General features: G+C 33.7%; 1 protein-coding gene across 1 annotated transcript in view; it reads right to left on the bottom strand.

Moving 5' to 3' along the window:
* Nucleotides 1-4,982: 4,982 nt before the first annotated feature.
* LOC115881882 (chitin synthase chs-2-like) overlaps nt 4,983-18,408 on the bottom strand; it is a 43,357-nt gene continuing 29,931 nt past the window's right edge. Inside the window, exons 21-24 of the mRNA XM_030899594.1 lie at nt 16,528-16,710; nt 16,295-16,465; nt 14,229-14,463; nt 4,983-5,319 (exon numbers count right to left, since the gene is read on the bottom strand). Coding sequence (XP_030755454.1) covers nt 5,132-5,319; nt 14,229-14,463; nt 16,295-16,465; nt 16,528-16,710 — 777 coding nt within the window. The 3' untranslated portion in view covers nt 4,983-5,131. The remainder of the gene's footprint in view (nt 5,320-14,228; nt 14,464-16,294; nt 16,466-16,527; nt 16,711-18,408) is intronic.

Below are 18,408 nucleotides of genomic sequence, written 5' to 3'. Positions count from 1 at the left end.
CTTTTTGTTACGATAAGATACGGTATTTTATCGTGATTTTTTTTTAAATCAGAACCTTTTTGGATGGGATTAAAATTTATCAAGTTAGATTATATTTTAAACTACCAACTGCCGATTTAATTCCACTTATTATTGGATTGATTGGCATGACAATAAAACCATTTTTAAGATTCTTCATACTAATCTTATATATTTGGATAAGATATGCATGCCTTTCTTAAAGATAAGTTCAGACAACAATTCTGATCCAGTTTTTAATATATTTTGTTCCTGAAATTTTAGTAAGCATTCGTTACTAAGCTTAATTAAAGAAATCATATAAAAAAATCATTTCATGAGAACCAAGCACTGGTATTTATAGAATAGAAATACGAATTCAGAAAAAAAATCACTTGAATTTAGTTTGTTTTGGAAAATTGTGTAGATAGCAATATTTTAAACCAGCCTCTACACTATGCGAAAAACTCTTCGAAACATGTCAAGGTAGCATTTCGTTGCGCAACTTTGACGCATTTCGATTTATTTCCAATTGTCTTGATCCACTTCGGTTTGCCTCGATCTACTTTCGATTCTTAAAAGCGCCTGAAAACTACTCGTGAGGAGGGCGTGGGGGGATTTTTTTGACTTTTTTTATTGCCTCGTTCAATTTTGTTTTGAGCTATTTCCAAAACGTGGCGGTATCTGTATCTGAGGCAAAGGATTTTTTTCATAAATCTTAATGAAATAAGTAAACCTAAACGTTTCTAAAATAGCTGTTGTTACGACGATATTTCGTTAATCACAACTCGTTTTATATTATATTGAAATATATTCCACAAAATTAATATTTGAACACGCGTTTAATTATATGTATAGTAGATATTTAGGAACAAAACCTTTCATTTAAACTGCAGGAATATAATTACAATATTTTTATGATTTAATTTTATTATAATGAATTAGTATATAAAATTGCATATATGTTGCGGGACGGCATGACCTTGTTATGCCGCTAAACAGAAAACGCACTTGGACTTGGAGCAACGGAGCTTGCCAGGTCGAGGTAGACTACCAAAATCGTCCTGATGATGGAGTATAATTCCGAAACCAGTCGAGGAATGGTTGGTCTCCTTGACCTTACAGTTGCGGGTTGGAACCTTTGGTGTTACACAGCAAAATAAAAACACTAAATCACCACAATACACCAAAACACTTTTACTTTTACACTGGACGCGCGTTTCGCTAGCCATGTTAGCATCATCAGCAGATGATTATAAATTAAAGTACAATCTACAAGTTGAGCGTTTATATACTCGCTCAGTGGGCACTGAGTGGGCACTTAGGTGTATTGTGGTGATTTAGTGTTTTTATTTTTCTCCTTGACCTGACAAGCTTTAAAAAGAAAATTCGCACATAAAGCAGGAGTACTGCTGTTAAACGCTTTTCAAACTATAGTCCTGCTAAAAAATGCGTACCTATTGTTATTAGAATTACACGTAGGGAAATCAAAATATATGTTTTTTTTTCTATGAAACAAGGTAATGCACTCCTCAACGTATATGCACTCCTCGATGGCCTTGCACGAGACTGTAAAATTGTCTTTAATCATAATTTCTAGATTTATAGTCCAATACTGTTTCCTGTCCGAATCTACTACAAAGAAATATACTCTATCTATAGTTCATTAGTCATGTTTAAAAAAATATTGGTTTTGCCAGATTACGCATTTTCAATTGAATTTAACTTTTAACGGATCTGATAACATCGTTTTATCTATTTGATTGATGCTTTTTGTTTAGAAATGTAAATACTGCGATACAGAAATTGGAGGAGAGATAAAATAACTTAGAAAATTGCAGTAAAGATAGTGTGGTTTTTTCAAAACTACATATATTCGAAAAAATATATTAGTCTATCAGCAAAATAAAGTTTGCAAAAGCTGTTGGCTGGCCTATTTTATTTTCTAAAAGTTAGAATTTACCGGCTTCTATGCAGGGTCTAGCATATAGCAAACTTCACAAAAATTTAATCTAAACTTTTCGGTTAATGCAAAATATTAAAAATCAAAGTTATAGGCATGTCAAGCAAATGGTTGCGCTTTTACCTTTTTCAAACTGCTTTTGAAAGACGTCAATTCCAGCTTTATACTATGTTATTCTGAAAATATTTACTAGAAAGTTTTTAGAAAATCCAACCAAGGAAACTTACTATAATATTCATTACGCCATAATGTAAAAAATAAGTATAATTAAAGTCGAAATAAAAGCCTCGTCATAGTAAATTATGAAAAATATGAAATAGGTATTGTTTTGGTTTAATTATAATCCTGTATGTGTAAAATTATGATTCATATTTTTTGAAACACTGACTGCAGTGTGTATTTGAAACTTATTAAGTTTTTACGAGTATTACACCGAGCGACAACGAAATCAATTGGTTTTATATTATAATAAATTTAAAACTTGGATTGAGGATATACTTCACCGATGGGAGAGTAAGAAGAAACCGTTTTAAATAATACTGGAAGGCTTCATCCAGTTTATTGTTCATCGCAGCATCGAGGCTTTGGGCCTTAAGCTGAACATCAACAAACCTAAAATCATGTGCACTCCCCCGGAAGATCACAACAATGCTATAAAATCGGAGAACTAGTGGAATATGTAACCGAATTCAATTACCTGGGCAGTTTGATTTCGGAAAAGGCCAATATCGACTCTGAAATTTAGCACAGGATTAGCAGCGCCTCAAGAGCATTCTGGAAATTAAAAGACAGGGTTTTCTACAATCATGACTTGAGCACAAAAACGAAACTTGCAGTTTACCGAGCAATAATAATCTTCACCATGTTATGCGGAAGCGAAACCAGGGTGCCGTACCACCGTCACATGAACGCATTAAACAAGTTGCAACAGAGACACCTTAGACAACTATTAAAAATCAAATAGTTTCATCATGTCTCAAACGTACTCAAACGCCCTTGAAAAAGCTAACTGCGAGAGTATTGAAGTCATGGTTACAAAATTCCGCTTAAGATTGGCTAGTCAGGTATGCAGAATGCAAGAAAACCGCATACAAAAATATCTGCTTTACGGTGAGCTTGTAGACTGCAAGAGGAGGCCGGGTGTATAACTCAAAAGGTACTATTTTCCACGACAACTTAAAGGGGATTAACATACAGAATGAGTGGGAAGGAGCAGCTCACAACAGAACGCAATGGAGAAGAATTATAAACACAGCCAACAGCGACAACCGTAAAGTAAAGAGGCAACAAAGCAATGAGATTTTTGAATGGCCGGAGTGCGGTAGACAGATAACATCACGTACCGGGCTATTCAGTCAAAGAAAAACTCATGAAAGAAAACGCCTAGCGTGACCATCTTCTGATGCGTGTCAAATACTCGTCAGCGAGTAATGGCAGTATGTATGTATGTAGTTAAAATCAAAGATATTAAATAAAACTTAAAGAATTACTGGCAATTGAAACAAAATGGTAAAAGGTGGTTGATGTGGCCAGACTGAATCGAATTATGGGTTATTTACCACATACGACACGGAATATTGTAGCTAAACGATTAAGTTTTGGGTTCGTCGAAGGACTATTAGAGCTACAATACTCTCTCTTCAGTCCTTCGCCCTACGTGAGCGTATGGTGACATCATTTATTGATTCCCCTCACTTCCTTTGACCAATTCGTTCGCTATATGCGAGGCTTTAGGCAAGCTGTGGCTCACTAGGGTCTTGACTTAGTCAATCCACCTCTTAGGCGACCTTCCACGTGATCGCCTTCCCTTTACCTTCCCCTCCACCATCAGTCTCTCCATTGAAATGCATTTCCTGGCAATATGGCAAAAATGTCGCAGGATTGACTGATTTTATTTTGCGACCAGACGTGCCTCAATTATTAGTTCTTCAATAATGGAAATGTTTGTTCCGTGAGCCGTCCATGGTATTCGCAGCAGTCGTCGATATACTCACATCTCAAAGGCGTTTATTCTTTGTTTATCACTTTCCTTTAGTATCCAAAATTTACAATTTGTACAAATTTAATCGTTTAGCTACAATACTCCGTGTCATATGTCGTGAATAACCCTGTATAGGGTACACTATTAAATTTGATATTATAGCAATAAAACTAATTAAACTTTTAGTTACGTAATCGACGGGACGCATATACGGAAAGGGTAATGGGGGTAATCACCCCCCCCCAGGAAGAATTTTATAAATAAAATAAATGTGGTAAAAATGAAATTTTGATTTAAAAAAACTGTTTACGATTTAGTTTTTGCAATAAAGTTGAAGCCTCCAATAATTGCATATCACATTTTCTAATTCTCAGGAGTAGACGTTTTTGTTACGACCAAGACTGATAATAACAGACATCGATAATCCTGTAGTTTAACCGATTCAATTCGATTTGAAATAAATCTCAAAAAAGTTGTTAACATGCCATCTAGTTATATCAATATTAATTAGTTTCAAATATAGATAATATAATCTGTGTATTGTGTAAGTAGATAAAAGATAGCAGCACTACACTTTTGTTAAGTGGTAGGGTGGTATTAAACATAAATTAAAAAAAATGTGTTATACTGCCACCTAGTTGTATCAATATTAATATTACGGATAATATAATCTGTATAATGGCGTAAGCAGAGTTAAAATACATGTCAGTGCTACACTTTTGTAAGTAGGACTAAGATAAGCATTTATTTTATTTTGATCCAATAAATGTCTACTAGCAGTACTATTTATGCACTATATAAAAATGTACTTTATAAGTCGCACTAAACCGGTAATTAGTTTTCTAAAATGGAAAGAAGTTCATATTTAAATACTTTTTTTAACAATATCAATGTATTTTTCATAAATTAATAATGCTTGTCTCTTAGAAAATATTTGCAATAATTTACCAAATATAATACAGGCTGCTCAAAAAAATCTTGCAAATATGACGTTAATAAATCTAAAAAGTCTATTTTTTAAATGGAAACCCCACATTTTACTTCGTTTTAATTTATTTGCCATCAAAAACAAATATAACTTTTTACACACATTTATTATTAATGATTATTATTATTTATTCTGTGTAGGAAAGTATATAAAAGGGATAAGGGGGTAATTTTTCTTTATGTACTCCAATTTAAAGGAAATTTTAGAGATCGTCAACGAAGGCAGGATTATCAAAATGATGAGTACTTTCCTTCGAATCATTTTCATCTGCAAATGAAACAGTCCGGCGCAGAGAAGGATGGGGTTGTCTAGTTTCAGACTGCGTTTTCAGTACAGTCTCTCGACGTCGGCTGATGGCTGCTAAAGTCTTTTTGGGCACTGATACACCGGCTGAAATATTTACAAATATTTTATTAGTATTAAGTATTAATATAATTATATACGAATCGGCAATTTTATATATCAAAAATACTTAGATAATATATATCAACTAGGCTCACATCTAAGCTTTGATACCGGGTTGCAAACCAGTAGTTCCAAATATATACTTTCCGGGTGTTGCATCGTCGAGCGGGACATAGGAAATCCCATGTTAATTTTAATGGGGTCAATTATTGGCTTCCCTAATTATTTCAGAGAATAATTCTATTTAGGTTTATTGAAGAGCACTAAAACCCACATTCAAAAGAATAACTTTAGATATTTTTGATTAGCCCGTTTACGAGTTATCGCCGATTTCTTTTTAAATATTTCTCCTCTCATGGCCCTGTATTTACTTATGAGCACCAGCATAAACAAAGAGCACCAGTCAAGGTAAAAGATAACTGTCAAATGAAGTTGTCATTGTGCTTTATTATTATTATTAAAAACTCATAACCTATACATCGAAAATATTAGCCATAAATTACACTACCGAAGAAAAAGTATTGATGATTAAATGGTATTATCAAGGAAATAGTTATCAAAAGGTGTCGGACATGTTTGCTGCTCTGTATCCGAATACACCGATACCTGGAAAATCTACAATCGCAAGGAATATCCAGAGATTTAAGACCAAAGGTACAAGAACTAAAGAGAAGATGCAAGAAATGATACCGACTTGGAAGTTTTATTGTGCGTGGAAGAGAACGATGGGAAGATCAGCACAAGGAAACTTGAGGATGAAATAGGAATAGATCACACTACAGCGTTTCGAATTCTGAAACGACATACAATACTATTCCTTCAAATATGAAAAGCACCAACAGCTACGAGATGGGGACGAAATACGGCGGCAGGCGTTTTGTTTTGATATGATGGAAAGAGCAAACACGGATAGGGAATTTTTAAAAAACATATGTTTCACTGACGAATGCACGTTTACCTCAGATAATGAATCCAATGTTCAAAATTATCGATATTGGAACAAAGAATCCACAGAAAGTAAATGTTTGGGCAGGGATATTCGGACATAATATTATCGGGCCATTATTTCTTAGGCGAAATTTAAATGCAGAATATTATTTGGAACTACTCGAAAATCATATTTTACCTGCTTTACATGATTCCGCTAGGGAAAATCAGGAAGTTTGGTACCAAATGGATGGCTGCCCGGCACATTCAGTTTACCAACTAGCGAATTTTCGAGGTTAGATTAAACAGCTGTTTTAGGATTTTTCTTTTACCCACTAAATTGGTAGGGTAGGAAGGATCACATCATATGATTAAAATCCGATCCATTTTTATGCATTCCGAACGATTATATCTGAAATTGGATTACATTTCGAACGTAAGGATCTCTAATCCATATGATCGAATTAACCCGATCATAGTTTCCGAAAACCCCTATAAACACATCTTTAAGATTTCCGATGTAGGAATGAGTTTTCAATAATAATAAAGCACTAAATAGGTAAATTTCTGAAACGACAACTTTATTTGACAGTTATCTTGTACCTTGACTGGTGCTCATAAGTAAATACAGGGCCATAAGAGAGGAGAAATATTTAAAAAGAAATCGGCGATAACTCGTAAACGAGTTAATCAAAAATATCTCAAATTATTCTTTTGAATGTGGGTTTTAGTGCTCTTCAATAAACCTAAATAGAATTATTCTCTAAAATAATTAGGGAAGCCAATAAATGACCCCATTAAAATTTACATGGGATTTCATATGGCCCGTCCGACGATGCAGAACCCGGTATGTACTATAACCACATAGCATTTTCTTAAAGCTGACATAAAACTTTTTGTAAATTAATAAATTAATATAAGAATTAAAATACTTCTGTTCATTCAACAAAATTAGAGTGTCATTGAAGAAAATTTAAAGCGCTCAGACACATCTCTGCCGGTAGGTATAATATTAATAGGTATACTTATTATATACTATTACGTTTTTCGTCGGTTCCGTGTGGATAAAAAGTCTAATTTATTTAAACACAATTTATTTTACACTTAGTAACAAAACAATAATGATAAAACACTTAAAGAACTATTTACAAACTTTTTTTACTACTATTTATCTAAAAAGGAACTTATTTTAATTTATTTAAAAAGGCGCGAGCACTACCGATTGTTTTCTTACCGAGATGTACACGGTGAATGAAAGTATTTGCAAAACTGACCCCTGTGGACTCTTGGACGGATGAGCCAACAGGAACAGGTGAAGGAATTTGTCCCAGTCTCTTTGGTGGTCAGAGACTACTTTGGCCAAATAACGGTTGATGGTTCTGTTCATGCGTTCAACCATCCCATCGGATTGTGAATGTAGGGCAGTCGTCCTGATCTTGCGGATATTAAGGACTTCACAGACGCCTTGGAACAGATTGAACTCGAAGTTTCTTCCCTGATCTGAATGCAGCTACATGGGAACAGCAAACCTGCAGATTCATTCTTTAACAAGGGCATCAGCAATGGTGGACGCTTCTTGATTTGGCAACGCGTAGGCCTCAACCCATTTGCTGAAGTAATCTATCAATGTACTTGTTGCCATCGTTCGTCTCCGGAAAAGGTCCAGCCGTCGATCGCTATTCGTTCAAAGTGACTGCCTACATTGTACTGGCGCATTGGGGCTTTAACGCGCTTTTGTGGCCCATTGATAGCAGCGCAAACGTCACATTTCTTACACCGGGCCCTCACGTCTTCTTTGCAGCTCACTCAACAGAACCGTTCTCGCAGCTTACCAAGGTCTTGGTAACACCGAGATATCCACCGCTGGTTCCATTGTGAACTTCCTCCAATACTTCCGGGACCCTCTTCTTTGGAATGATGATCTGCCTTCTCACTTTTGTCTCTCTGCTCTCTCGATCGCACGGCGAAGTAATCCGTTATCTATTATCAAGGAATTCCACTCGGACCAGTACGATTTTACGTTCGGCCAATATCTGCAAACTTCCTCCCACGTTGGTCTTTGGTCCACGTTTCTCCAGTTAATAACTAAGCGAAATTCTGGATCATTGATTTGGTCATTTGCAAGATCTTCGGTTTGCTAAGTATCATTAACTACAGTCGTTCTTAAGACTTTCACTTTTTACTCTTCTTTCCAACGACATCCCATCTGTCCGCAATTCCAGCAGCGAATCGGTCCCCCCTTCTTGCTGATATACTGATCCAGTACTTTCCGCACAATCCTGTCCACTTTGGAGTCGTCGGAACAATTCTTAATAGTCCGTACAAAACCTAGAGACCTCTGGAGCATTCTTTCGCGGCCTCATATTCGAGGGAACGTGTTATCCCAAATACGGTGGATGAGCTAAAAGAAGTGCTTGCCTTGTCTCGTTGTCACGTAAACCATCCGTCAAAGCATGTGCTGTTAAGCGCTCCATTGCATTTTCGGGCATAGCAGGGTACGCAAGGCGAACTATTTCAGCTTGATATTCTCGTAGGGTCTCATTAGGCTTCTGAACATGGTTTTTGAACTGGGAATGGTAGACATGCTCCAAATGAGCTTACAAATAGAACATACATGGACAATTGCAAAACACAAAAAAGGCGTATCAATAAAATTTAACAATAGGAAGATAGTAAATAGATATAATTTTAAGAGTTATAGAATATTAGTTGATATAGAATGTAATGCTAATTCAAAATATACAAATGTATGTGATGTATAATGTGTGAAAATCGGCCCATGCTCAGAAATGCCGACCCGGTATAAGTACAGAAAATGTTTGTAGATAAAATCCTATTTTCTTCGTTACTAAATAAAATTCTGTTTTTAGTTAAAAAGAAGATATTTATAATCGCACAATTTAATTTCATAAAGGCTTTTTGTTTATTTGCGAATTAAACCACCAATCTTATACAATTTAATAAAAAGCATCTCAGGAGAACGTCACTTAGTAATAGTTAATGTAATATTCCTATATGCGTGTTACGGACTTTTCTTGGGGCGCAAAGTAATTTCCCAACGGACTTGATTACGACGAAAGTTGTGGCTAATGGAAGCATAAAATTCTATTCTATGTTTAATGCAAATCAAACACTTTTTTTGGTTATTTCGTATGAATTGTTACGAAGAATACTCCTATTATTCTAATTTATATCTCGTATCGGTATCTAATTATATAAAATAAAATAATGCGAGTTAAGTTCAGAGGAAATATTTTTATCTTTACAAACCTAAAATTTTTACTCTTAAAAGAATATATTTCTTTAAAAGTCATAATATCTGGACGTTAATTTAGTTGAATAACCTCAATTGTCACATTCTATATCAAATGTTTTAACGCTCTTTTTCGATCCCATTCAAATTCCGACTTTGAAATATTATAAAACTTTAAATCGGTCTTCAGAAAACCAATTAGGCAACTTTTAATGCGTCTCTGGTGGCGAAAGTTTTTCATTCTGATTCGGCCGCGGCTAGGTTACGATTTTAATGAAAAATAAAACACCTCCGGTCGAATCTAATTAGCGAGTTGCTACAACGACCGGCTTAATGATTTTTTCAAGAGGCTTAATGGCTTGTTGGAGTAGTATTTCGAATGCCACCAGGATCTTCGATCAGAGTGGTATTTGAATTGCATGCCTCATTAAAGAATAAATTTAATTGACAAATATCAAATATTAAATATTTAAAAAGAACAAGTTACATCCCTCCACTTTTTGCTGTTGCTTAAATTGCTTTATGCGAATAAAGCTTGATTTTCATGCATCCGTTATACGTTGATACGATGGACCGACGGTGCTCTGATTGGTCATAGCGTTTTCGCGCCACTTTTCATCCGTAAATATTTTACTTCAGCCAAAGCTTCAGCCCGTCAACGGACCCGTTCATACGATAACGGCCGTTTTGACACTTTTTTGACAAATTTAATCTTCTTCTTCTTCTTCTTTTAGAAGGCGTATCGCCTGTTTAGTTCCGGTTTCCTCCTCGTCTAAGCAACTCTTGCGAGGTTGATGAGCCAACTGTCTGGCCAACGTTTAGGTGGTCGTCCAGTAGGTCTTCTGCCATGGGGTACGTTGTTGCGAATTATTATGGCCATTCTGTCGGGGGCCCATTCTATTGACATGCTGGTTCCATTCTCTTCTTCTCTGCCTTATCCATCTGACAACGTCGTTTGTTTGGTACTTTTCTCTTATGTCTACATTTCTCGGTCTGTCCCTCAATGCCCCTCTCTCTGTCTGTCCCTCAAGTTATCATTCTTAAGGTCTTCATTTCAGTAGTTCGTGGATTCTCTTTGTTACTGATGTTTCAGCTCTGGTTTCCGCACCATATGTCATCACTGGTCGTATGCAGGTTTTGTATATTCTTGACTTACATTCTGTACTCAAATGTTTGTTTTTCCCATATGGATATTTAAGATGTCCTGATATTGCGGCAGCTTTATTGGCTTGTTTCCTTACTTCTTCTTCCAGGAATCCTGAGCTTGTAATTTTGCATCCGAGGTACTCGAATGACATTATCTGATCAATAGTTTTGTTTTTTATTACCAATTTGCACCGTAGAGGCTCCTTTGTAATGGCCATGCATTTGGTCTTATTTGTGGAAATTTGCATGTTAAGTTTTTCTGCCTGTCTGTTAAAAGCTTGTAGCATTCTTTGGAGGTCGTCCTCTGACTCTGCAATAAGTACTGCGTCATCGGCATAGCATAATATGTTTACTTTATGCATTCCCATTCGATATCCTAATCCAGTATTCTTGACGGTTTTTATTACTTGATCTATGATTGTGTTGAATAACAGAGGGCTGAAGCTGTCGCCTTGGCGAATACCAGTTGTAGTTCGAAGATGCTGCGTTAAGGTAAAATTTGTTCTTATTTGGGTTGTTGTGTTTGTGTTTAAGTTCCTTGATTCCATTCTATATCTAACATTAACAGTTTAAGTTCCTTGATAAGTTCTGTGAGTTCTTTCGAGACATTACTGCTTTCCAAGATGGTGATGATGTCTTTTAGTTGGACTCTATCAAAGGCCTTTGTTAAATCTATAAAACATAGATAGGCTGGAGAGTTATATTCTAAGGATTTTTTCAACTAGTTGCCTGAGTATGAATAGTGCATCGGTAGTTGATCGGTTTCTCTTCGGAATCCTTGTTGTTCCTCGCTTATTGGCACTATTGAGGAGATTTTGTCCGCAATGATCTTAGTCAGAAGTTTTAGCGAGGTGCTCAGTAATGTTATTCCTCTATAGTTTGCTGGGTCTGTTTTATCTCCCTTTTTAAAAATGGGTATTGTTATACTTTATGTCCATTCTTCTGGTATTTTCTTATGTTGTAATATAATGTTAAACAGTTCTTCTTCTTCTTCTTTTTTTATGATGGCTCTGCTACAAGGCAACCGCCAGCTCAATTTGAGAGTGACCAAGATGTTGACTGGCTCTAAACCATATCAAGGCCACTGATTCTTATCCGAGTAAAATGTATAATGGGTAAATTTTAATATAACTAACTTCAATGAAGGTAACCTGTGACCTGTGACTGTAAAATGTTATTATTATTATTTATTAAATGTATTTGTGTATTCCTCTATGACAGCCGTGTTATAAATTTAATCTAACCTTAATAAAAATATGAGCAAAATAGCAAAATCGTTATGGAAACGAAATTATAAAATAACACCAACGTACATCCGATAAACGGAGGCATGAAAATGCAATTAATTTAAAAATTGCGTTAATATCGTATCAACGTATCGTCGGACAACGGATGCATGAAAATCAAGCTTAAAAGATTAGATATACCAGTATACTCAAAAGTGGCTCACCCCTATAACTTTTATTTTTTCAGATACAAAATTGAAATTTGGTATGTCAGTATATAGGGTGTCCCAGGCTGAACGAGCATTAGAAGTGTCCAGAGAACCACAATGTCTAGATAGGAGATTTTTTGCACATCATTGTTTTACGACGAGATCTATCGATTAAAAATATTTCAATATGGCGGCACTTCCGGAAATGCCGATAGTTGACAAGAATTTTCTTATTTTAAATGGATGCCCCCGTTTTTATTACATAATAAAATTCTTTGTAAAATTTTATGAATTTTGATATCAAATCCTGTATGAAACATTCTATATCTAACATTAACAGTTTTTCAGAAAAAAAAATATTACAACCAATCTACTACAACCTGTCAAAAAAATGTGTATAGCCCAAAGTCAAATTTAGTGATTACCACAACTACTGTGGCATAAAGAGGAGGCATGTAGCTATCTATTTCAAAAATTAAATTGTTCGAATATCATATAATAATGGCAGTAGCATTATCATAAATCAGTTTTTTCAAATAGAAACCCGCTTTTTTTATTTCACTAGTGAAATGGTTTTAGAATAAATCGTTTTTAAGTTATTTAAAATTTAGTTTGAAAACGTATATTTTTCTTGATTTTATCTAGCTTCCTTAAGTGTCAAACAGTCAGACAATTTATTTCCATCTGCTAGAAAAATAATTATTTGAATTTCCCATATTATAAATATTGCCTGCCCCCTTAAGAGTTTAAAAAGTGTATTTATAAAAATATATCTCGTATTTTCGCTCTTTAGTGATATCTAATAGTTGATATTATTAATTATAATAATATACCGTATATAACGGTTTTCTTGTAGACGTATGTTTTAAAAAAGTAAAGTGTTCTCGAATAGTTGAATTTAAATATTTTAAATAGATTTTTTCTTTATTCTTTGTATTTTTTTGCTTCCGACGACGGAAAGAGATAAACTTTCCGAAACGTTAAGTATTTTTTTTTGTTAGGTTCAAATTTGTATAACTGTAAACATAACTTCTGACAAGCAGTGTCCGTTTAGGTTTAACGCAGAAGTGTTAAAAAAGGATATTCATAAAGGTTTTTTTTTGGAGAGAATATACCGTGTACATACCGTATACCGAGATACCGAGAATGATCGAAAAAAAAACAGCGCAAAGTTGACTTGGAAATGATGATCGATAACATACTTCTTTTTGAACAAAGCACCACAATATGACATGGCCAGATCTATTGTTTTACATCACTTGACGTTTAAAGTCATAGGCTACTCTTTAAAATCAAGAAAAAAAACTAACTTAATTTTAAATAACTTAAAAACGCTTCATTTTAGGTATAGGAACATGTATAGTCAAAAAGTAACGAATTGAAAAGCCTTTTTACTAGTGAAATAAAAAAGTGGGTTTCCATTTGAAAAAAATGATTTATGATAAGTTTTTAGTCGCTCAATTCCATGACAGCTGCGGCCATTATTAAATGACATTCGAACAACTTAATTTTTGAAATAAATAGCCACATGTCTGCTCTTTATAGCACAGTGGCTGTGGTAATCACTAAATTTGACATTTAGACTATACACATATTTTTGACAGGCAGTTTTTTTCGGTCTAAAATTTTAATTATTTTTTTTTCTCAAAAACGGTTAATGTTAGGAATAGAGTGTTTAATATCAAAATTCATAAAATTTTACAGAGAATTTAAGTATGTAATAAAAAATTATTTTAAACGGGTGCCCCAACCGGTTTAAAATAAGAAAGTTGTTGTCAACTTCCGATATTTCCGGAAGTGCCGCCATATTGAAAATATTTTTAATCGATAGATCTTGTTGTAAAACAATGGCGTGCACAAAATCTCCGATCTAGATATTGTAGTTCTCTAGAAACTTCTAATGCACGCTCAGCCTGGAACACCCTGTATAACATAGTCAGTATAGTAATCAGTATTTTGTTACTTTATTCGATAGAAAATAACACTCTGAATAGAATGACATATGATATGCCAACTTTTGACATTTTTGAATATGGTTTGTTTGAAATTGCAATATTTGATTCATTTAACTCAAAATACCATGTGCGTGGTTACAGTCAGGGTCATCCTGTAACATAGTCGAGAAATACTTACAGTCTTCATTACGCCTAATTTTACGCATTCTTTCCTTAAACGCCGTATCTAAATCATTTATCATAGCTCGTTTTTTATGTTTATTTTCCATTAATACAGCGACGGTTTCTCTTCTAGCCACATCACTATCTTCTTCTTTGTCATCATCACCATTAACTCCTTTTAGCTGTATTAGTTTTTTGAAAATTTTAATTGGATCTCTTTCTAACAGGTCATCGTGGGACATATTTTCTACCTAAAATATCAATTAATTGACTTAAATGACATCTACTTGACCTGTACAGGGTGGGTCAAATTGGACGCTTTTAAAGGGAAACACCCTTTTCTATAGGAGATAGACGCAAACTAATATCGGTGTCCGGAGCTCAATTTTTATCAAAAACATGATGCTGAAAACCGCACATCGATTTTTGTACCGTTTCGGATTTAGGGAGTGTTGTTCAAAAATGTGCATTTTTAATAAATCGCTGTAACTTTTTTGCTACGGAAAATTTTGTATTTTTGTGAAAACATTTTCAAAACACCTTTTTATGTAGAATTTAATGGTTTGAGTATATTTTTTTTAAATTAGTAACTGAAGAATTATCAACAGAACATTTGATTTTTTATATGGGACACCGTGTATATTTTTAATTCATTGAAAAGAATTTAAAATAATCTTTCCAAAAATATAGCATACTTGATATTTTGCTCAATTCCTCTTCGAGATATAGAGTTTTTAAAAATTCGACTTTGAACAAGTAGGCTTTGAACGACGGCGGCTACAATGCAAAAAAATCATAGCTGTGAGCAGCAATTAAAACGAAAATAATATTTGCAGTGAAAGATGCAGGATTTTATAACAATTTAAACTATATTTAACAACATCAACACACGTAAACTATATTTAATAACAATAAAAATAAATATTAAACCAAGACATGATATTTTGTTACATAAGGTCATTACGTCGACTGGCTTCTGTTTTGGAAAGACAGGATTGTTTTTTGAACATTTCTCGCGGAATTCATTAACTCAGTGGGGTGAAAGATACCTCGCATAACTGTTAAGTAATTCTCAATTTTTGTCTATTATACGCAATTTTAAAATAAGAACCTTTATTTTCGTGCAAAGATAAACTGTAGGCATTTGGAACTGGCGGTCTCTGACGGCCAACGGCTGGGATCTTGCTGAAGAATAATTATTCTGAAATTGGCTGATAACTTCTAACAGCGTTCTGAGGCAGGTCTCGTCTTGGTTGGAAAAATATGTTTTTTAGTTCTATTAAATCATCAATAAGGGGTCCAAAGCCTACTAGTTAAAAGTGCGAACTTTTAAAAATTCTGTATTTGGAAGGAGACTATAGCGAAATATCAAGTGTGCTATATTTTTGAAAATGTAATTTTAAGTTCTTTTCAGTTAGTTAAAAATATACAGGGTGTCCCAGATAAAAAAATCAATTTTTCTGCTGATAATTCTTATGTTATTAATTTAAAAAAAATATATACTTAAACCATTAAATTTTACGTAAAAAGGTGCTGTGGGAATGTTTTCACAAAAATACACAATTTTCCATAGCAAAAAAGTTACAGCGATTTATTAAAAATGCACATTTTTGAGAAACACCCCCTAAATCCGAAACGATACAAAAATCGATGTGCGGTTTTCATGTTTTTGATAAAAATTGAGCTCCGGACACCGGTATTAGTTTGCGTCTATCTTCTATAGAAAAGGGCGTTTTGCTTTAAAAGCGTCGAATTTGACCCACCCTGTACTCTTCTTTTTTTTTAATTCGAAAATAATAATTTTTGGGAGATAGATTTGTGTGTATGGGAACGTTCTATCCCTTTTTAATAAATATATAATTAGTGTTAGCTTTTGACATGTTAATTTTAAAAATTAAATGACGTCTATAGATTGGCGCCGCCAAAATTATCCCTGTCATTCTCCAGCCGTTTTTTTATGACCACTGTATATTATGTTAAGCAAAAGATGAGAGTCATGTTTTAGTCATGTCTCATGACTAATCTTACTGTAGGCTTGCCCAATAATTTTTTTCTTCTTCTTTATTATGTTAAGTATATTACCTTTGGTTTGAATAAATGGAAATTTAGTGTACTGTTTGCCATGATTTGTGCAAAAGTACTAAGCCGATGACGTAACATGCATGTAAATTGAATGACCATTACGCTAAAAAATACTGCACTAAGAGCTAATCCTATTGGTTCGAGCTGTAGATAAGTTTTCATTATCATGATCTAGAATTATTAAAACAAAAATATAGATAATTGTTCCTAGAAAAGTATTTTTTTTATTGTACCTCGTTTCCGTATGATGCTTTTGTATATGTAAAGTTTACACTTGGATTAAACGGCCATTGGACATGTAGTAAATCTTTTCGCAATGTCATTAGGAATATTATTAACACGAAGAGTAAGTTCAGCATGAAAAACGTAATAACCATTTTATTTCGTAATTCCTTTAGTTCTTTACCAACTTTTTTCTGAAATTAAATTTATGAATGTCTAGAGCTACCAAATATCTGAAATTTTCACTCTCGGTAGGTGATAATAATAGAGTCTTAATAATGGTAATGTTAGTTCACTACAGAAAAATATGAAGGGTTTCTTAAAAATAAAATACATACTTAAATTAAGTTAAATATTAATAATTAATTAGTTATTTCTTTCTATCAGGTATAATATTATTTCTAAAAACACAGGTGGACAGTTTCATGATCAGCTATAAAGATATTCTTGTGATGAGGAAAATAGCAAAATAAAACACTAATTCACCACAATACACAAACCACTCTACTTTCAACACTGGACGCGCATTTCGCTAGCAGTTTTAATCAGATGCAGATGATTAAAACATTTAGTTCGTGTATAGTGTTAAAAGTAAAATGTTTTTTTTTGGGGGGTTTATTGGGGTGAATTAGTGCTTCATTTTGTTGTTGTAACATCAAAGGTTTCAAACCAAAACTTTAATGAGAAAATATCTGAAATAATTTATGTTTTCATATTTATATATCTAGGGTGCCATATTTATACAGGGCGTCCCAGGCTGAGCGTGCATTAGAAGTTTCTAGAGAACTATAATATCTAGATCGGAGTTTTTTTGCACATCATTGTTTCACAAGGAGATCTATCGCTTAAAAATATTTTCAATATGGCGGCACTTCCGGAAATACCGGAAGTTGACATTTTTGAAGGAAAAACAACTGCCCCTCAAAAAAATTTGTATAGCCTAGACGTCAAATTTATTGATAACTGCAGCCACTGTGACATAAAGAGAAGACATGTGGCTACCTACTTCAAAAATTAAGTTATTCGAATGTCAAATGACATTGGCCGTAGCTGTCATGCGATTGAGCAATTAAAAAATTATCATACATCTTTTTTTTTTCAAATGGAAACCTACTTTTTTTTTCACTAGTGAAAAGGTTTTTCAATTCGTTACTTTTTGATTATACATGTTCCTATACCTAAAATAAATAGCTTTTAAGTTACTCAAGGAGTTTTAAAGCTAGTAAGTTTTTAAAATATATTTTTTTATTTTATCTAGCTTCCTTTGACATTAAGTGTCAAAAAAGAAGATTTATTTTCTTCTATCAGGAAACTAATTACACGAAATTCGTATATTATAAATACTGGTACTTACACAAATATATCTCGTATTTTCTCACTTTAGTGATATCTAAAAGTGGATATTATTAATAATATACCGTATGATCGAAAACAAGAACGTGGCAAAGTTGGCACGGAAATGCGATCGATGACAGTGATTCTTTAATAAAGTGTTAAAATATGACATGGCCAGATATATTGTTTAACATCGCTTGATGTTTAAAGTCATAGGCTACTGGTTAAAATCAAGAAAAATATACGCTTTAAAACTTAATATTAAATAACTATTTATTTTAGGTATAGGAACATGTATAATCAAAAAGTTGCCAAATTGAAAAACCTTTTCACTAGTAAAATAAAAAAAATGGGGATTCCATTTAAAAAAAATGATTAATGACTATTTTTTAATCGTTCAATTCCATGACAGCTACGGCAAATATTTTTTGACATTCGAACAATTTAATTGTTGAAATAGATATCTACATGTCTTCTTTTTATGCCCCAGTGGCTGTGGTAATCACTAAATTTGACATTTAGGCTATACCATTTTTTTTGACAGACAGTTTTTTTCG

Source organism: Sitophilus oryzae, unplaced genomic scaffold (assembly GCF_002938485.1).
Source record: "Sitophilus oryzae breed Bouriz unplaced genomic scaffold, Soryzae_2.0 scaffold_1744_pilon_pilon, whole genome shotgun sequence".
Lineage (NCBI taxonomy): Eukaryota > Metazoa > Arthropoda > Insecta > Coleoptera > Curculionidae > Sitophilus > Sitophilus oryzae.
Note: the sequence above shows the minus strand (reverse complement) of the source record. Positions and strands in the feature narration are given on the sequence as shown.